Source organism: Lycorma delicatula, chromosome 9 (genome assembly GCF_047948215.1).
Source record: "Lycorma delicatula isolate Av1 chromosome 9, ASM4794821v1, whole genome shotgun sequence".
Classification (NCBI taxonomy): Eukaryota; Metazoa; Arthropoda; class Insecta; order Hemiptera; family Fulgoridae; genus Lycorma; species Lycorma delicatula.
The window spans coordinates 9,059,643-9,082,748 of NC_134463.1; the positions used below are offsets into that span (position 1 = coordinate 9,059,643).

General features: G+C 28.8%; 1 protein-coding gene across 1 annotated transcript in view; it reads left to right on the top strand.

Annotated features, from left to right (window-relative positions):
* Cht7 (chitinase 7) overlaps positions 1–14,871 on the top strand; it is a 377,604-nt gene extending 362,733 nt beyond the window's left edge. The window contains exons 12-17 of the mRNA XM_075374574.1: positions 89–229; positions 4,894–5,041; positions 5,142–5,327; positions 6,933–7,055; positions 9,189–9,390; positions 12,562–14,871. Of these exons, the coding sequence (XP_075230689.1) occupies positions 89–229; positions 4,894–5,041; positions 5,142–5,327; positions 6,933–7,055; positions 9,189–9,390; positions 12,562–12,782 (1,021 nt within the window). The 3' untranslated portion in view covers positions 12,783–14,871. The remainder of the gene's footprint in view (positions 1–88; positions 230–4,893; positions 5,042–5,141; positions 5,328–6,932; positions 7,056–9,188; positions 9,391–12,561) is intronic.
* Positions 14,872–23,106: the final 8,235 nt, after the last annotated feature.

Here is a 23,106-nt window from a genome sequence, read left to right on the forward strand (position 1 = left end):
TTATGACCTACTGTAAATCATGTATGATCTCTTTATTGCCTAATTAACATTAACTGTTAATCACATACTTTTAATGGTGTTATTTCAGAGGTGCTGATGATAGAGCAAGTTATGTTAACTTATTAAAAGAATTACGTCTTGCATTTGAAGGAGAAGCTAAAAGTTCTGGTCTGCCTAGATTACTTCTAACTGCTGCTGTACCGGCTAGCTTTGAAGCTATTGCTGCTGGGTCAGTCAATATTTTAACAATTTCATAATTTTTATGATGTATATATATATTGCTTATTTTTTCATAACTTTAATAAAAATCTTTAAAATTATAATTTTATTTGTCAGTTACTACTTTGCTGGGAATTCAACATATGACTAAAAAAATATTTATTGTACAGTGGAACCAGATGTATCAATGACCTCTGTAAGATTCTTGTACCAAACTACAGAAAGGAGTGTTACTTATTTGATCTTTTATAGTCTCTGAAATAAATATATTTATTATATTTAATCGCTTCCCAGTTAAGTTGTTACTGTTGTAAGCTGGTGCCCAAATGGTAGGTAACAGGGTCAGACTTAATTTTCCAAAATTGATACATTATTTTTGCATACCCTTCTATATTAGCTCGACTAGCTGTTTCATACTTCAAAAATATTCTAGCAACAATGAATTATAATAACATTCACATTTTAATAAAACTATTAAAAGACACTTATTTTTGAAAATATTACATTCTCTCTGTAAAACTAAATAAAAAATTAACCATAGTCTGTTTAGATGCAACTGTAGATCTGTAAATTAAAATAGTACCAAAAATTTTGCTATATAATCATATTTGATACAGATTTTTTTTTCGAACAAGTAACTCTTATTGTACAAATACTGGTATTTAGCTGTAATGCAAAATGCCAAAGAAGTTAATAAATTTTTTAATTTGATACTGACATATTACTTTCTTTTGGCCATGTCAATGAAGTCAAAAAAAAAAATTAAGTAAGGAAATGTGGAATTTTGAATAAGTTTGAGCTTACTAATTTAAATATAACCAATCACAAGAAAAAAATCACTGTAAGTAGAATGTATATAAAACATAATGTGGTAAATTAATTTGATAAATGTTTCTCCCAAATTAATCATGAGTTGATTAATTTGCTTCTTGTGCTTGGAATATCCTAAATTTAGGATTTTTATCTATCAATTTATTAGAATCACATTACATTAAAAAAATTTTGTTTAATTTTTTTTCAAATATATTTTTATAACTGAATAGAAAGAGTATATATATTTGCTTTTTAAAGAATTCTGTTAGTGTAAATAATTTTGTTAACAGGGATTATCAGTATCTGCATATTCTAAAGATCCAAGATCTTGACATCATCCTCTCCCAGAGAAAAACCTTAACTTATGCCCACCTCATTTAAGTTTTCATAGCTTCCTTCCTTCAAATTGTCAGTTACATCTCCCTTTAATCTTAAATCCTGCTACAACCACCCTCGTGAATATGTGTGTGTGTGTGTGTGTGTGTGTGTGTGTGTGTGTGTGTGTGTGTGTGTGTGTGTGTGTGTGTGTGTGTGTGTGTGTGTGTGTGTGCGTGTGTGTGTGTGCGTGTGTGTGTGTGTGTGTGTGTGTGTGTGTGTGTGTGTGTGTGTGTGTGTGTGTGCGCATGGTGCAATTATTTATCACAGAGCTGTAATTATTTAACTTCATCATTTGGTTTCTAATTACTGATAACATTTTGAGTTAAAAGTAAAAGAACTTTCCTTTTACTTTTTATTTCATGTGGGAACATTTTATTCAGGTATGTTTCGACTTGTACAGTTTTAATATAAATAAAAGTCTAAGCTAAACAGTTACTGGAATGGTAAACAAAATTAAGCTCTAAAAATTTTTACTTTAAAATCTAAATCAAGTAAAATTTTGTAATTGGTTTATGAGCATAATTTTTTTACACTTTTCCTTTACCAGAGAATAATAAAAACTACTAATTTTACTGCCTACAATACAAAAGGAGAAACTATAATATTACTTTACTAACATTACATTATAGTAACTTGTACTTACTTACATTATACTAACATTAAGCTTTGCTAACATTTGTTATTCATTTTAGTAGAAAGGCTTGTATAATGTATATAGTTGTATAATATATTTGGAGTGTTTTGTTAGAAAAAAATTACTATTCAATAAGTAGTTACATTTGCAACATAAATATTAGTGTTAAATTTGCTGATATTTTTATGTGATCTTGATAAATTAAGATGCTTTATAATTAACATCTTCCAAAGTTAAGACCATTCATTGTTGTTGAAAAAGATGAACTAGAATTTTTCCCATTAGATAAGCAAAAGCAAATAAGATTTTTTAATAATATCAATTTTATACAGGAGATCAAAGAAAAGACTGCAGAAATTTAAAGGAAAAGCAAAAGGATCATACCTACATGTGAAACATTCAAAAGAATTTCATCGAAGTAGCAAGTTAGTTTGTTTTTAGGAATAGCAAGAAATAAATTGTTTATTTCTGAATTTGGAATGTTTGCACTATAATTGTTTTCTTTAAAAAAATATTTGTTATGACAGTATATGAAGATTTTATCATAGAATGTAATAATGAGTTTAAGCATCTTCTGTTTACAACTGGACATTTACACTTAAATTCACAAAACTGCAATGAAAAATAATCACTAAATCACCAGTACACAGCATGAAACTGATTTTCACTGAAAGTAAATAAACAATTCTAAAGACTTGCAATAAATATTTATATTATATTTTATTTTTAATGAATTAGAACAAAACAAATTTCAAAACTGTCCATGAAGAATTTCATAAAAACTAAAATGTCACTGGGGTATACATAGTTTGATTTTTTACTGGGAAAACTTTTGGATTTTTGCACCTCACCTGCAAGCTTACGTGAATGATATACATGCACTGGTGTACGGATGTATACTTCTACACGCATACTTATTATCATTGTATTTTGAGATAAATGAATTAAATTTGTTATTGAAGAAGAATTTAGTAGAATTATTATTACAGTGCTACTGCGCTAAGTATCTTCCTCATTCAAATTACATGAATCTCAAATAAACATAAAATTAAAAAACATATGAATGGTTTTCATTATATTATAAAAATTAATCATAACCAAAGTGATTTTCCTGTTTTCATCTCTAATTTATTTTGCCTTTTTTGAAACTGCTATAGCAAATTTTTAATTACAAGTTCAAAGACCTGGTACCATACAGTATTCTTTTTTTTATTAATCTACTTTTGTCATACGTAATCAAATATTTATTGAATGAATATTTAATCTGAATATTATCAAGTGGATATGACCTTCTTAATATTTAACTCTAAAACTTTATTGTACTCAAGGCAATAAAATTGTGTAATTTTTCTTGTGATGGTTTTTCAAATATTTTTAATTAGTACAATTTTAAATATTTGCTATAATAAAACACCAATTTTACTTACAAAAAATTAAGAAAACTACGTTTTAAAATTATTTTTTTGTGTTTGTTTTTATATCATAAGATAAAGTCACATTTGTTCAAATGTTCCTATGCGCATTTATAAAATTCAATAACATGTAAATTTTAAATTGTATTCTAGGAACAAAATGTTAAATAAAGAAATGTAATTCTAAGACTGAATTATATTTTCCTGATTTGAATTTAAAAGTGCAAATGAATACTTTGTATATCCAAAAATTCATAGAATATTAACTAAATCATTGCTCAGTTCTGCAACAGATAATGTTTTATCAGTTTAGTTCATATTTCTGTATTATAGAAAAAAAAATTAATTATTTCATACATAACTAAACAAAAATACACTTTTTTTTATTTATGAAAATAAAAAGTGTAAACACAAAATTCTTTTTTTTATTATTTGTTAACCTTAAGCAATGACTGCTAGATTGAATGATCAACAAATTTTTAGAATTTCTAACTCTGCACCATCAACCAATATTAACATATTGTTATAAACTTCATTTTTAGAATAATATTTATTTTTATACAGGATTTCTAAGGATTTTTAATGATTTATAGCACAAAAAAAGGGAATGTAAAATTAGCCATGTAAACATTTCATCATTCCATATTAAAAGAATTAAGCAATTGAGATACTGTAATAATTTCTAACATTTCCATGATTCATTAAACATTCAGCGGTATAAGTTCCTATTCTATTGAATTTTTACACTTTGAAACAGTTTAGATTATAATCCTTCACCTTTCTGCTTTTGGAATGTTTTTTTTTGGATATGTTTGTTTTTTGAAGTTAAAATTCAAGTGTGTTTAAAATTTGAATGGCTTAGAAGAGAAATATATATATATTTTTTTTGTTAAAAACATCAGTCACTAATATTTGATTGTATTAAACAGTTATAATATATTAGATTAGAATCTAGAAGAAACAGAAGCTCCAGCTTCTATTTCCATCTTTGAATTGCACCTCAGCCAAAGTGTTAAACCCTAGGACAGAAAACAGATTTGTTGGATAGTTTTGCAGGCAGAGTTGTTACTTCACTAAGCTCAGATAAGAAATGGCTGCCCTGCTGGACATTAGTAGGTGCCACCATGGTGATAGTGAAAGAGTGTGGAAATATTAAATTTCAAAATTTTGTTTTACATCGACTTTTTTGCATTGAAATCTGATTAAGAAATTTTTAATAAGCACATTTACAACTTTTTCTGCTTTAAAGAATAAAATTGAAATATTTTTCTACATTAATTAATAGTTATTGTATAGAGAAACCATATATAACTACAAATATTACTTTTAAAAAACTAAAGCACAAATAATAAAATTAAGTAAGCACATAATGAGCAAATAAAAATTTTCACTGAAATTAAATGTATAGATTTTTAAAATCATTTTTATATTTTTCAGATACGATGTTCCTGAAATTGCCAAATACTTGGACTTTATTAATGTAATGACTTACGATTTCCATGGTCAATGGGAAAGACAAGTTGGTCATAATAGCCCTCTTTACCCATTAGAAAGTGCAACAGCTTATCAGAAGAAATTAACAGTGGTAAATATTAGCATTTGATACAATAATATTATGATCAAAATATTTTGATAAGGTTTTTAACTTCAACAACTGTAAATTTACATCTGGAATTTGTTTTTAGGATTACAGTGCTAGAGAATGGGTGAAACAAGGAGCACCAAAAGAAAAGTTAATGATAGGAATGCCAACTTATGGAAGATCTTTCACGTTAGTTGACCCAGCTAAATTTGACATTGGTGCCCCAGCATCTGGTGGAGGTGTACCCGGAAAATATACTGGAGAAGCTGGTTTTATGTCATACTATGAGGTATATTTTTATTTTTTATTTTCATCATTAAAAAAAAAGATGTAGGTGTGAGTGTGTTTGTGTGTGAGGGGGGGTTGTAAAACATAACACAAAAAAAAATTGTCCTAACCCACAGAGAGAAATTCTCTGTGTTTTCACCATTATTAGATTATTCTTTACAGAAACATTCTTTGGTTATTTTAATTATCTTATTTAATCTAACTGAGACTTAAGGTAATGTCATTTCAGATGATAACTCTTCTTTGCAATACCATCTCTACTCTGATTCTTACATTCATACTTCTGTGTTTGAGGTTAGCGTTTGTCTAGTATTCTATTTTTTATTTTTTTTGTAAATTCTTTATTTCTATTTAGTTTTATTAGTATTACTGGTTTTTAAATAAACTAAATTATTTATTTACAACAGAAATCAGATGTGATTTGAATAATAGTTCAGTATTAATTACTATGTAAGTTGTACTAGTGCAGAAGGTAAGTTTGCAGAAGCTAGTCTGCAGCTTGCATTGGTGCAAGGTGCAAACAATGCACTTTATCCAATGAAGTAAAATCATAATTTAAATAACTGTCATTGTATAATCTTCTCTTTTTACCATTTGATTCAATGCATGTAGATGGTACTTTTCTTTCACAAATTTATCCATTTTGCATAAGAATCTAATTGAAAAAAGAACAATTACACTGTTTGACCGTACACTAAAAAACCGTAACCTCAATCATTATTATTTTCATTGAAACTACACTTTTAAAAACTTAAATAAAGACATCAGACATACGCTTTGCATTTGAAACTAAGCTCATATTCTGCAATCCCTTACTTCTCTTTATAATGCTGAGAGCATGATGTGTTCAAACATATCATATGCGTGTTTGAACACGACACTTTCATAGCGAGTATTATGCAAGCAGACCATATTACAAAGAACATGTACACATCAAGTTGAAACTTGTAAATTGCTCATTTGTACACTTTATATATGCATGTTCATATCTCTCGCTGTCAACACAGCTTAATAGTTTAACTAAGTTTCATTGGATTAGGGTTGGGGAGTCATGAAATATTCATTATATATATTTTTTTTACTTTTTGAGGTTTGTAGAGCTAAAAACGTTGACTATCACTGGTCTGCAGCTGCACTGAGTTCATGTTTGCAACTGCCTAGAGCCAAAACAAAACAGTACAATAAACTTTTGAAATATTATACAAATTAATAGATGAAGCCAAACCATTTTTCATATTTGTTATTAAAAAAAAAATGTTGTAAATTATATCTGAAGAAATATTTTTTATTTCTATGATATGATAAAACAATGTATATAAGATATAGAAACAACGTAAAGATAAATAACATGATTAAACCAAAATTACAGCGGCTACCATGTCCACAAGAAAGTGAAATATATAATAATAATCATTTTTGTATTAATATTAAAATTCCTGTAATTCAAAGTATGTAATTAATTTCATATTTTGATTGAAATACAATAAATTTTTCCAGAAAAGTATGACAATTATTTTGTGTAATCCAAGTTGTCCGCTGTAAAAATAAACATAATATTTTTAGTTTTGAATAATTATCACCTGAAATAACGAGTTTATTCTTTTAGGTCTGTGAATTTTTACATGAAGAAAACACTACATTGGTTTGGGATAATGAACAGCAAGTACCATTTGCGTACAAGAAAGACCAGTGGGTTGGTTTTGATGATGAACGTTCATTGAAAACAAAGGTAAATTAATTTTATCAATTTTTTTTAATTGTGTAAATGAATTTTTATTTCATGATCTTTTTTAACATTGTAACCTCGCTAGTGAAGAATTTCTGAAAGACAGTTGCTGAATTGAATGGAATTTAATAATCGCATATAATTTTTAAAATGATGTATTTCTGAATCAACTGAAAAGAAAAAACATCCCTTTCGACACGCGAAAAGATGGAGGTAGATTTCACTAGTGCTAAGTAGTGGATAAAAATTAAATTGTGGGTTTCAATTACCCACACATCTCAGGAATGGTTGAACTGAGAATGTACAAGACTTACACTTCATTTACACTCATACATATCATCCTCATTCATCCTCTGAAGAATTATCTAAACGGTAGTTACCGGAGGCTAAACAGGAAAAAGAAAGAAAGAAGTAGTGAATAAAATAGATTTCTACCTTAAAGTTAGGAAAAACTTCAAATTTACTCAATATGACAATGGTTGCTCATGTTTAGCATACGACAAGCCCCATCTTTTTACGATTCCAGCAACATTTTGGTTATCCCTTGCCATAAGGATTGGTCATATCAAAAATTGTTTCAGACAAAGGTTTTAGGTAATGTTTAGAGGACTAATAAACACTTTAAACCGATTCGACACTGTGCTTATTAATGGAGGAATGATTTTTTTTTGTCTTTGAAACCCCATTTTTTTCACCCCCTGGGCCAATGGTTGATGATATCAAAAAAATTTACATGTATAAAAATAGTAGGAACTTATCCAAAAAAATAGTAGGAACTTTAAACGAAATCGATATTTTACTTAATAAGAAAGTTATAGCAAAATTTTGTTTTTTTAAAAAGCCCTCTCATTTCCAAAGGTGGAGCAGAGTATACCTTGTTGTGTGCCATTTCCATGGCATATACAGAAATCCAAAATCTGTGCTTTTTGTGACAAATCATTCAATAATTTTAAATATGACAAATTTTATATAGATTTATGGGTTACGGAAACCTACATTTATGTAAGTAGAAAAACATTTTAATGAATCTGTGCAGACAGATTTGCATGGAAAAGAAAAATCGAGAGATTAACCAAACTATAAACTGTTTTCTAAGTACTAAAAGTAATTATGTTACATGCAGTGGATTAAAGATATTTCAGTAATAATTTTTCCATTTAAAAACTTAATTTGTGACTGCAGGATCATGCTCAAAGATTCAAATACTGTATCATTTTTATTTTTGCAAGTCACTTTTCTTTCACTTAAAAATATTAATGAACAAGTTTGTTGTTAAATAAAGAATGATTGCTTGGGAAATGAAACTGAGAGTTTGTACTTCAAGATCCATATTAGTGGCAAAAAGACATACACCAACAATCTATAAAGAACCTTTATCAGGCAGATAGGTAAAACTGCATAGACTCATGATACTGCAAATTAATAATCATGGTCTGCACAATTCAGTGGTTATAACAGAGGTAGCCTAATATATTATATTACACAAATATATTTGTGTAATTATAAATTCCATTAAATTAAATAAATTATTACATGAATTTTATGCAAATTATCATTTATTCCATTGAGTGAATTATTCATTTTTTATTATTATTATTTACTCTGAAGTAAATTCATTTGATAAATTTAACTGACTTTTGTCCTGTCAATAAAGCACATTTCATTATTTTTTTCAATAGCAGTGGACTGTATAAGTTATTTGTAAATCTATGCCTATTGTGTATCACTTTACACTAAAAATAGTTAAATGAAAGAAAAAATTTATTGACTGAGTTATTTCAAAAATCCAAACTGAACAAATTACTACTCTACAAAAATAAAAATCCCTTAATCCAGCTAGGTAATGAAGTAAATTTCATATTGTGCTTCTTTAAAATAAAATAAACACGCTAAACGGATGATAATTGAATGTAGGAGAGGTTTAAACTACAGTGAAACTCTATACACAACAGACTCAGAATTTAAGAACACACAGGAGGCTTCCTAAACCCTACAGAGTTGGCAATCAATATGTAAAGTGATAAAGCTGTTTACTGTGACAGTAAACAGCAACAAGAACTACAGATTCTTACAAGATGCAGACTTTTTAAGGTATAAATAACTATTACTAATTATATTTGATTTTTTCATTTGTAGATGGCTTGGTTAAAAGAAGAAGGATTTGGAGGTATCATGGTTTGGTCTGTAGATATGGATGACTTCAGAGGGTCTTGTGGAACAGGAAAATTCCCATTAATGAATGCAATGCGACAAGAATTAGATGGTTACACAGTAAAATTGGAATACGATGGTCCTTATGAAACTTCTAATCCTGTTGGTGGTTATACAACTAAAGATCGTAAGTTATTAATCCAAAAATAAAATTATACTCTATACATTCTGTATAACCATAAATAATTTTTAATTTGCTAGTTTAATTTACTTAGTTGATGTAAGAATCATCTGAGTGTTTCAAGTTGTATGAAATTAGTTTAACTGCAGAGTAGAATAGAATTATTAATTGATAGATTTTTTGTGAATTTTGAGTATCCAAACAAACTTTGCTTTTTGCAACTAGCTTAAATAATTAATAAAGAAACCATATCCTCTTCAGTCTGTATGTTTAGATTTGACACATTTTTAATAACCATCTCATTATCTAATATAGTATAATAAATATATAGAGAATAATGTATACTGAATAATAATTCATTATATAGAGTTATTAATGTCAGTTTATAAATATCAACAGAATTTGTCTCCACTACATTTCTGCTCATACATCTGTAATAATTTACTCATACATCTGCCATAACTTAATACCTGTTAGTTTGCCATAGTGACTGGTGACTGTTGAAGATGAATAAATAATCTCATTGGCTGTAAGTAACCTTACATGAAACCCATATCATTTATGAAAATTAGTAATGTACAAACATCTCCAAGAATGAGCATGCAATACCAGACATACCAGGAAAATAGTGAAAATAACAATATTTTTAAATTTTGATATATTTTTAAATCAAATTGGGATTTTGATATGTAACAGACTTTGACTGTTGGGGAAATGTGAGGAAAATTATGAATATAAAAAATAAGTGATTTCTTTCATGGTCAATTAATTAAAAATTTCCTTCATATTTTATTATTTATATGGAAAACTTAGGGTAATTTTATTTATGTAGTTTATTATTTTGCTAACTTTTAATTTATGTTTGTTAGTTGTAATTGTAAAGCCCCATTTGCCTTATTTCTTATAGACTTTTTTTTATTCTTACAAATTTTATTACTTTTCCTTCATTTTCTTGAATACAATAAATCTTTTTCATTTCTTTAAATCTCCTCTTTTTCAAACTGTTTTAAATTCTGCATTATTTTAAATACTGTTACTTTAAAGTACTCTCTTAAAAGAAATTAACTTTATTAACAGTTTCAATTTTCCTGGTACTTATTTCTCAATGTATTGTTTAGCCCTTGCTTGTATTTTTGTGACTACACCAGTTAAATTTATCTAAAGTGTCCATATCCACAGCACAGACCCAGTTAGCAATCAAATAAAACCCACTAGATACTCCGGAGGAGGAATGGATCCAATGAAGAGACTGAATAATGAAAAATCCAGCCATCAGTAGTGGACCACATAATAAGAAAAACAGCCCAATCAAAAGTAGTATTTCAAGCTTCCCTGTGGACACTGAGTTTCCACTTTCATTTCCTTGAGCAATTATGGTAGGATGGGAAGTGCTTATTAATGATCAGCAACCTCAGCTCAAATGTATGCCTCAATTAATGTCTATTCTTTATGTATTAAACTGCTACCTGAAACAAATTTAACCTTTCTTAAGCAAAACAGTCTTCCATTCCTAAAATTGTATGGCCTGCAGAATTATCTGACTGCATTATATACCATTCAGCTAGACTCCCACTGAAGGGTTAAGTAGTGGTAATCCTTTACTTGAGTGAGTAGATAATATTCCTGATATTAATTGATCTGTGATGCTGCTACCTCAGGTTGAAGTAGGTAGCTAAAAATAGAACTTTTAATGAACCCCTTGCTTGTTACTGTTTGTACTTTTTTCATAAGGATAAAGAATACAGCACTCTCTCAGGAATTGTCAGACTGAAATTGAACTAATGTAAGTACCTAACTGTAATTGTGCCTGTATCCATAACGTAATGTAATTTTTAAGTAAATTGTATTTTATGATTTATAATAAGATGAATATTTTAAGACTTTACATACAAAACAATAGAAAAATAAACAAAGTATAATACCATACACATCAAAATCATATGCCATAAACTTGTGCAATTCTTCCATTTCTATAAATTTGTATTATTTAATTTACTTAACATTTTTCTTGTTCTTTACATCTTTCTTTATTTCATTATAACTTCTTTCTTCTTTAATGCCTACAATAATTTTCCTATTCTCTTTACTTTCAGTTTTTCCTCTTTAATACTTTACTGAATGATACTTACTAGAATGTTGCCCAACCAGATATATAATTTTCAGTACTTTTGCAATACTTTTTTTTTAATTATCTATTATTGTTTTAATTTTGAGTTAAGAACATATTGTTCAAAAGATAATTCAATAAGTTTTCAAAAATAAAATTATAATTAAATAATAATTAAAATTATTAAACATGAATTATCATTAATAAAAAGAGATTGTTAGTTACTATTATTCTCATCAAGAAAATGTTGAAACTTGAGAAATATATAAAATACAGTAGCTTTATCAGTATTTATTTAAAACAAATGAAAAGTGAAGTTTCTATTATTTGTGATAAAAAGGTACAATAAATTTGAAATTTAAGATAAAAATTACTTTCTATAAGTAACTTTTTATATCTTTACTAGCAGTAAAGATTACAGTTCTTTGAGACATATTCAAACACCAATTGTGTTTAAGTGTAGTTATTTAGTTGTTTCTTTTAATTAAAATTGTAGATATTATCTTAAAAGTAGCTGGATGCAACACAATCTTCTCTATAAATTTTCCAAATGTAGACATACCAAAATTAGACATTACACACATAATTCTCACATACTTATATAAAATACAAGAATATTCATCCTTCTAAACCAATTATTGACATTTTCAAGATCTGACATAGCCATACTCAAAAATACCTAGTATTTCACATTGGGCTTACTAGGGAAAGCATTTTCCTGTGCCTTCTTCACTGAAATGAATATATTGTTACATTTGTCGACAAAAATACTGGTGATGTTCAGTACTACAAATTACTTTTTCATTCTGTTCACTGCAGGGAGTGGCCATTGTGTATAGTGAACATCATTATTATTAGAGAAAGTTACTCTGACAGGTGCCTTCTTTATCTCAGGTGCTGTATGTGCATCATAATCATAAAAAAAATATGGAAAATATAGTGTACACCAGGAAAAATATGATTTTCTTATTTTAACTCCTTTTTTAAGTTAAAAAACCAGTAAAATCTCTAAAAATTTGAATATTTATGTTCTGAAAACTAAGAATATAATGAATATATTTTTTCAACAGCAAATGCAGTTTCATGTGAAGAAGAAGACGGTCATATATCATACCACCCAGATAAAGCAGATTGCACTATGTACTACATGTGTGAAGGTGAAAGAAAACATCATATGCCATGCCCTTCAAATCTTGTGTTCAACCCGAATGAAAATGTCTGTGATTGGCCAGAAAATGTAGAAGGCTGTATGCATCATACTCAAGCACCACCAACTGCTAAGAGGAGATAAAATAATTATTATAATAGCATTAAGTTTTCTCTCTTTTTTTTACAATAAGCTCATTTTTCTATTCACTTTACACTGGTATAATTGTTTATTCGGTCTGCCATTTTTAAAATTTTATTTACAATTTGCCATTATTTTATACTGTACATAATAGTTATCTTTAATTTAAAAATACTATTAATACTTCAGCTTTAATTATGCAGTTTTTTTATCATCTTGTGTATTTTATACAAGTGACATTATTTTATTATTATGAATCATTTACAACTTTTTTACCTTTTTTTTTTTTTTTTTTTTTTTTTTTTACTGACCTTTTTTAACCACACCAGATCAACCAGTAATTGCCTAAAACACATTGCCTCGATTGACCTAACTGCCTTTTTTACTGTAATTATTATTACTGTTTATAATAAATTATTATTATTTCTGTTTATAATAAAAAATAATTGTTTCTTTGTTTTTTGTTTATAAAATAATTTGTTGATTTAAAAGTGTTGATTCCTTTACTGCTTTTTTACTCTAATTCTTTCCCATGTTTTGTTACCTAACTTAAAAATTATTCTTTAATATTTTTCTTTTTAATAATGACAGTCTGTTGCTAATCACTTTACTCATATTACCTATTTATATAAAAATTTCTATTCTTACAGTTTTTCTGTAAATTGACAATTGATCATTTTAATAGGAGATCGTCTGCAAAGATTCATTGCCACATACTTAATATTCTTGTATCACCTTTGTTATAATACATTTTTTAAATAAATTGACAGTAAATTACTGATCATTTTTGCTAATTTCTTTTACATACTACATTTTTATGATCATAAACTTTAAATGTGATTTAACTATTAGTTTATACCTCCATAATTTATTCTGATTCATTTGTATAATTATTTTGTACAGATTTTTTTGTTGACAAACTATTAATTTTCCATTTCAAATAAAAAAAGGATATATATATATATATATATATATATATATATATATATACATCTAATGGTGTTTTTATGTTGATATTGCTTTACAATTACTTTGACATTTTTTTGATAATATTGAACAGGTATATTTGGACAATTTCTGTCTTTAAGTTATTATAATAAGCAGACCGTAATGACATATACAGCGAATATGATAAAAGTTTATAATTTTCTATTGTAATGTACAAAATATATAAGTAATTGTTATGTTTATTTTAACTACGGATTGATATTGTGGCAGTTGATCATTGATATGGTGCAGGCACCTTGGGATGGTTGGATAGATTGATAAAACAGAACTAATTGATATGTATTAATATTTATTGTATTGTGTTATGAAATGAAATGCATTATGACAAAAGCTGTTTGTGGTTCACGAAGATTGAAATGTATATTTTTAACTAAAATATAACAAAATGATTGTTTTCTGTTGGTTTTATTTTATATTTTTGTATGGCATTTTAATACATTAAAAATGTTAATAAAATTTATCTGCAAATTAAAAAAATATATTAAAAAATTGCCATTTGTACATAAATAATAAAAAAAGTTTGTATTAAATAAATATTATTGTATAAAATATTATTGTGAATGTAAAAATATTACTATAATATCATAATTATTTAACATAGTAAGCAATTAAATTATGTAATACTCTGTATGTATTACATAGCATTATGGAAAAGTTAAAATAATATTTTGATACACGTTTTTTTTAAATAAAAATAAATAATGTAATTTTAAATGTAGTTATGTAAATATAAAAATGTATTTACTAATACATAAATACAGTTATTTATTTATTAAATTACCGTTTTTTTGTTATTTATTTTTTTTTTTTACTATCCCGGTGAACTTAAATTAATTTTTTTTTTCTTTTGGATAAAAATATTATGATATTTCCGAGGGCAGTACAAACAAAAAATAACAATAAAAGACTACATTATTTTCTGATAGTGAAATATAATTTTAAAATAAAAATAGTAATAAAATACTTATGTGTTTTATTATACAATATATTACTGTTGTTATAACAGTAATATATGAAATATTAAAGTGCATATTTAAAATATTATTTTTATGTTACACAAATGACAAACTTTATTAAGGAATAATGTATGTATTACCATAAAAATAATATTAAAAATATTATTATTTTTACATAGTGAATTATGTTGCATGTTTTGTAAATATAATTATATAAAATAATAAAAAAAACATTAAAGTTATTTATTTTTTTTATTGTTTTGTTTTTTTTTTTTATTGTACTATAACTGTCAATAATCGTAATAGATACTGATGCCTTGATTCTTGATGCTTGGCAGCATCAAGGGTCAATCCTTGAAGACTTTGGTATCAGATTGTTTAGCCTAATTACATAAGTATTGTTTGAGTTTCTAAAGTTTATAAGGTTCTGTAATTTAGTATTTTTTTTATTTCATTTTAATTTTGAACAATTATATATATATTATTAATTTTTATTAGTTCTGGTAGTATATTAAGATTACACTAATTATTAAAATTATAGTTAACTGTTACATAAACATCACTTTGAAATATTTTTCTTTTTCATAGTAATGGAATAGTTTATGTATATTTTCAAAGTACAAGTATACAGTTCTTAAACTTTATTTACTTATAAGCTGTTTGTCACTCCACAAGTCAGCAATTACCTGAAATGCAGAAAAAATTCTATTGAACTGAATATTGTTAGTGTTAATATAATAAAAAAAATTTAACAAGCAATAACAAAGATAGGGCTATCTTATAATGCCCTCTCTTATACTTTGTCAGTCTCTATCTTAACCTACTTAAAAATACTAAGTATAAAATGATAATATATTCGGGTTAGGAAAATTGCTTCTTTGTATTCTCCAGGTAACTTAAGGATCACATAACTCTAGTTATGTCAATAAAATCTAACAATTGAGTTGTTTTGAAAGACAAATATCAGTGAATATTTAAAAAAAAGAATATAACAGATGACTGGTAAGGAATTTTTTTGGTGTTCTGGTGTCTGTAATTTTTTTCATACTGATGATGTTGCTAAAGGTGGTTTTTTGGAGTTGTAGACTTAGCGAAATAAAACAATAATTTACGCGCACTGTGAAATAATGTCTTCATATCATTTTTGAATGATAAAAAGAACTGTTATTTTACACTATTTTAATGCTTCATTTTTGGAAAAGTCACTTTAAACTCTATTTCTGTGGCAAACTGGTTGTGTTAGCCTTTTTTTCCGGGGATCCCAGATACAAATCTTGGTCAGGTATGGCATTTTTCAATCTTTCATAATTTTTTTTAGATATTATACAAAAAATTAATGTATACTAAAGAGCAGATGATTAAGAATTTGTAAACAAATGTAGAAATTACTTAAGTTGCTGTGAATTGCGACCCTCCGTTAAATAATATTACTTGCTTTACACCTTTTAGTCATACATTAATCAAACTGATATCGTACATTGTGTGAGTTTAATTTGGATTTAAAACCTTGCATAGCCGTTTTGCAGATTTTGATATTTTTTTACACCCGCACCCTTAATTAACCCCCATATTTGGGGGGGGGGGATGTTTGCAAAAGTAATGGTTGTATTGACACCTGACCTTAGTGACTGTGCAAAATTTCATCAATAGCCAATGTCAGGAAGTATGTTAAATTAAGGATGCAAGATTTGAGAACAAACATGAAAAAAAATTGAGTTAAAATAAAGATGTCATTTCAGTTATTACAAGTAAATTGTGATCGCGATTAATCCAAATTGGTGGCCAACAATGTTTTTGTTTCAGGCAGCTAGAACTGCAGTTTTATGGTCCCCTTTAATCTTTCATAATCTTGTGATAACAAGATTACACTAACAAATGGTAAAAAAATAATATATTCTGACTATTTAAACTAAAATAGCAAGAACAAATGTCATCAAATATTAACATTGACAAATGATACTGCTAATAAAATTTTATTACTGAAAGTAATTATTAAAATTTTTCAAATAATTCTTTTAATTAAACTTAGTCCTAAAGAATTATATTAAATTTAAGCAAGTTTGTTAGCAATTTACTTTTTCATGTGTGATTAATTCTCTTTTATTTTAAATAAGTCCTACAATCTGATAAATGAAAAATAGTGCCTGATAAAACTATTGCAATTAAAATATATTATTGCTTTTCACTTCATATTAAATATTCAAACTGCCCTCCCTGTTCCTCCATGCAGTAATACCAGATGCTTCTTGAAATCTCTCTTTTTCACCTGTGAAAAATGTCTGGTGATATCTTTCTAGATTTTATCTGAATGCGTACGCTTATTTCTTCGAGAGAAGTCAGCTGTGAACAGCTGTGTATAAATGGTTGATTTTAAATGCCCCCAAGTAAGAAATCAAGGGTATTCAGATCAACTGACATGCCATTCAATATTACCACTTCCACCTGTTCGAGGAACTTGGAAACTTCTGGATCAACGCATTTCTCACATTGTGAGCATAGTGCTGAGGAGAACCATCTAATTGGGAAATCCCACCTTCTGTCATGAATAAAGGTTGTCCGTTTGGTCCACCAGTCATTAGAATCATCCATTAGCAAAGGATGCAAGTCTGTATACTGCAATAAGTAGGATATTAAGCCCCCTGACATCCTTGCATTCCATTCCAACCGTTAACAGCTGGTGCTAAACTACCTATCTCAGTAGGATCGCTTGGGAAATTACCCGTTAAGATTACAAATTCTAACGATCGGAACCACTGGATTAGTCTAATCACTAGAGAATCCAATCATTAGAGATTACTTTAATCATGATTAAAATTGTTGACAATTTTACAAAAAGTAAAGATAAAAGTTTCTCAATTCCATAAAGACACCAATAAATATAGTAACTTTAGTAGTAACAACTACTTTTTCTTTTTAGTATATTTGTTCAAGTGAATTTTATCATGATTTTAACATTATTAAATCAAACCGTTTCAAATCAGGTTCAGGTTAGTAAAATCACTTTCATAGTATCCGAGAGAACACAAAATCAGAATCTTAAATCAGACCAAGATTAAAAAAGATTCCAAGTTTTTTCTTGTTCTTTTATCCTAATTGTATAAAATACAATGAATGCAAAATGGATAAATCTTTTATTGTCATAGAGTAAAAGTGATAGATTTAAAATAATAATTACTTTTATACAAAGGATGAAAATAGAATTAATATATATTACCTGCAGCAAGAGTAATAATTTAGGACGGAGCTAATACAATGTATAAAATAACCATAATTACATATAAGATTGCATAGAGAAATATGCGTAAATAAAACATTTTTTCTTTGTTACACACGCGTGCGTGCGTGTGCATACACACACAGCCAAAATTTATAATTATTTCTTTTTTAATCATTGTTTTAACCAAAAATATATTCTGTTTATTGAAATATAATTACTATAATTTTATGTAAATTTATAAACAGATGCGGAAGTTCTAAATTAAAGTAAAACCTATTTTACTTTAATAAATAGAACATATTGTGTGTGTGTGTGTGGGCATGCATTTTTCCATGCAGTTTAAAATTGCATGTATCAAATTAACATGTGTATATCACCTATGATAAAACCTGCTTTCTATACATAATATACAAGGTCATCTCTGTGATTTGCCCAGTAATCTTTATCGAAGTCATCCTAATTCTCTCTTTTAAATTTATATGTAGAAAAAGGTTAATACATATGTGTAATGACATTGTTGATTGACATATTTAAATTTTAAGTTGAAACCTTGTCATAATTACATACAAATGACTAACAGTACATTTTCTAATTATTATTAGTTTTAAGGGAATCGACTGCTGCAGTCATTAACCGCTTTACACATCAAAAAAAAGATAAATTACTTTCCCTTCCTGTTAAAAACACAAGCAAACATAGTCAGTAGACTAGTCTTGTCACAACAGATCATCTAGAAATAGACTTATCAAGGGGTATTAAAACCACAAAAGAAACTCTATATGACAAGGGTGTAAAGGGAACCTTGCCACTTAAAAATTATATAAAACTGACATTTTAAAAATCTGGATGGAGTGGGTGGTAGTGAAGCGGTATTGGTTGGCAAGCAGCATTTGGTGGGGAAGTATGGGTAAGTGGAAAAGTATAAGGGAAATAGGAGGGAAGTTCGGTCAAGATGGCGGCCGGAAGTAACGTCATCCAAGATGGAAGTCGGGTGTGTGTGTATATCGCCTCCATCTTTGATCCGCCAAAGTCTTCGCCCCCAGACGTCATATCCACTTTTTTTTTTTGTCTCGATGAGTGTGAGAATAGGTTTGCTTGGAATTTCTACCGCCACCACTCCACTCGGTCGCCCTAAAGCATAAGACCGAATGTCTGTGCAACAAACGGCGGCAACTGACCCTCAAACAGTTTAGCGACCGCTATCCTAACATAGCTCCTAGAGCTTACCTAACAGCATGAGCGGACTAAGCGAAGTGCAATACAGATAAATTGTAATACATTAATACAATTTTAAAATAACTTTAAAAGTCTAAATCATTAGAAATGTCTTACCTTTAATTTTTAATATATGTTCACAAACCTTTTCGCTTGTACGATGTTTGATCAGTTTCTCTAAACAAAAACCAACGATAGTCGCCCACATCATTCCAGGATCCCATCTTCCTTGATACCAATTCTATGTGGTCAGAATATCCTGATAGAAACGCTCTCCTTGCTCTGACAGAGCCCAAACTTTTAGGAAAAACGTCTAGGTGGAAGTGTGGGAAATAAGTTTTTAATGATTTCTTACATTCTAAACATTTGTAATTTTCTAACCACTTATTAACCAAAAAAACATAGTTCTCATCTTTTCTGCAGCTTAAAAAACCATCGACAATGTCTTTGAAGTCCATCGTTAAGTTTATCATCAAAGTTTAGTCCTTAAGCAATTTTATATTTAGTTATGTAGAGTTATGAACGGGTAGTTTCCCTTACGTGGATCTCCGCACGAGATGCATTAGACAACTACGTACGATCCTTTCAATAGCGAAAGTGTAAAAGAATGCATTCAATTTATAGATAGATTTATAACTTGTAATTTTGGTGAAAATGATTATTTTTATGGCAACGTCATAGACATACTCATATGTTACAAAGGTAGAAAAAATAAAATGAAATTCGACTTAATTTTGAATAAAAATCGAAGGGATTTGTATAAAAACCTGTTATGAATAGAACAATGATTTTAGAGCCATTAAATTATGATGAAAACACTGATGAAATAGCAAAAACTTTTATGAAATTGGCAATTTAATTTATATTTTTCAAAAAAACAAGAACTTGTTTCTTTTGAAGATAACAAGTATATTATAGCTTCATGAAAAAGAGCATAGGTATTTTTAAAAAGTAGTAATTTAGAGGTAAATATTAATTGTTATAATAAAAACCCATATTACATTCATTTGAGGGTAATATAGACGTACAATTTGTTATGGAAGAATACGATATAGCATCGTATGTAATGAATTACGTAGGAAATGTAGATCCAGGTCTGTCTAAACTTTTATGTGATGCACAATCGGATGTTAATAGTGGTAACAATAATGTAAAAGAAAAAATTCAAAAAATTGCTAACATATTAAATAGTAATTTAAATGAATAGTAATATAATGTCGGCACAAGAAGCGACATATCATGTTTTATCTTTACTATTGTCAAAAAGTAGTAGACAAACGATTTATTTATATTAACACAAGTCCAAAAAATGAACGCGCTTTAATGTTTTAAGTCTCCGGATGAATTACGAAAATTAATTCTGATTCTACTGAAATATTTATGGATAACGCCATAACAAAATACGTCAATAAGACAAATTTACAATCGTTTTGTTTGCCCTAAATGAGTATCTACAAAAAATTTGGATCGCCTAAAAAATTGTTAAATATGTCCAAGTTAAATAATTTACGACATGAATTTGAACCGTTTCAAAACGCACATATTAAAAATATCCTTAAGCGGTTCCGCCGGAGTTGGATAATCCATAATAATTAAATGTATATACAAAATGATTACTAGTTATCACGATAATTTACCTGAAAAAGATAAATTAGTTGTTTTACTGTGTGCACCTTATGGTAAAGCAGCCTTTTTAATAAACAGAGTACATTATATACCGCTTTTGCTCTACCCGAAGTACAGATTGGTGGCCAAACGCCTGAACTATCTGCTGATTTAACAAACAATATTGGAGAAAGTTTAATTTAAAATTAATAATTATAGATGAGATTTCAATGGTAGGCAGTACACTTTGAAGTCGTACAGATACTAGATTGCGACAAATAAGAGAAATAAAAAACCCTTTTAAATTATTGTAGTTTGTGATTTGAATCGGTTATCACCTGTAATGGGTTCGGCTATTTAAAAGATATCAAAAAATAATGAGATGTTTAGGCTGTCTGAGATAAACCCTATGTAGAAAAATTTTTAATTTTTTGAACTGAAGCAAATTAATGAACCTTTAAATAACTTAGCTGTAGGGGTCAAATGACTGCAAATATAGAACTACTTAAATCAAGACAGGTTCAAGAATCAGATGTTCCTGAAAGAGCAATAAATTTGTTTGCGGAAAATGTTAACGTCGATAATTACAATCAGATGAAAATAGAAAAGCAAACTGGCACAGAATACATTTCTGAGCAAATGACACGATTTTAAGTAATATCAGATACAAGTAGAAATCGTCTTATAGAATCATTAAATACGAAAAGTATGATTGAGATACTATTAAATTAAATATAAAATATATTGATATCGAAGACGGGCTTGTGAACAGGGCCTGTCGTTACTTAAAGCACATAATTTTTAAATCAAATGTTACATCCGTATATAATATTAATGTATTTGGCATCCAGCGTTGTCGGTAAAAAAGCAAGGCTGCTGTACAAAGAATTCATGAAATCTGAATTTTCAGATTCCAATGTAATAGTGAAATCCAATACTTCATTAAACATTTCGATCAAATTATATAATCAAATATTACGAAAACAATTTCCAGTACTACGGAAACCCACCGGGTTGGTATAGTGGTGAATGCGTCTTCGCAAATCAGCTGATTTCAATGTCAAGAGTTCCAACGTTCAAATCCTAGTAAAGGCAGTTACTTTTATACGGATTTGAATACTAGAAGGCGAATACCGGTGTTCTTTGGTGGGTTTTTCCTTACTCTCCTGGGCCAGACATACAATGAAGTAAAACTCAACCCAGGGGAGAGTCACTCGAACGAGCCTACAGTTCGGCTCGCCAGTTGGATCTTCTGTGATCAACCCCTGTCTCAAATCATCAGGGAGGGCTTAACCAGGCCCGACTACGTCGTTCCTGGGCCCACTCCCCAAGTACCGGGATTCAGTCTCTACATTTTCTGCCTCTAACTACTAGAGAGGGAAACTGGCCCGATTATGTCGTTCCCGGGCCCCACCCAGCAGCCAGGACTTGGGTCTTTTGATTCCTTAGCCTACAGACCCCAGGAATCCCCGGTTGATCATCGGAGCCGACACATCTTAGCATGCCGCCCCTCCCAGTCAGAGCTGTCCGCCCTGCCCTAAACTAAAATCCCCTTCGACGTCCTTCATCATCTTTTTCTCTCAAAATCGTCCTCGCCAAACTGACGGCTCTCCAGTTAGCCGCTGAAGTCAGAATAGAATCGCTAGTTCTTCTGGTGTTAGGTAGGCGACCCCCGCTCTGACCCTAGTATTTTGCCATTTCTGACAATGGAACATGGTATGCTCCGCTGAATCTTGCTCGTGACAGCGCATACACATTAGTAATTCCCTTCTGCCTATTCTCTACAGGTACCTGTTGAAAATGTCATATCCAGACATGACCTTCATCAGATGCCAATTTCATTCACCGTGTTCCATAGCGAGCCATTTCCCGAGGTCAGGGATGAGTACCTGCGAAAGCGCTGACAATACATAAAATCCAGGCTCAGACTTACAAAGAAATATATGTTGATTTTAATAAATCAAAGAGAATTTCATGGCCCATGCTATATGTGGCGCTAAGTAGGGTTACGAGGTTATCTGGGTTATATATTTTAGGTGCATTTAAACCACCAAAATTAACTTACGTTTGTGCCTAGCGTAGAGATGGGTGGTGATACAGCCGCCATCTTGGCGTCAAACGTTTCTACTCTCAATATGTAATAGGCTGTCGTAGCGCGTGTACTATTTTTCTGTTTTTTTCGTTGTGAATGATTGAAATCTGAACTTCATTAGAAAATCCCGCTAATTGTGAGGTGCGTTCAGAGAATAGGTGCACACATAGTAATAAAAATAAAAACAAAACTGGGAAAGGTTATTATTAACCATGTTGATTTAAAATGGGTATG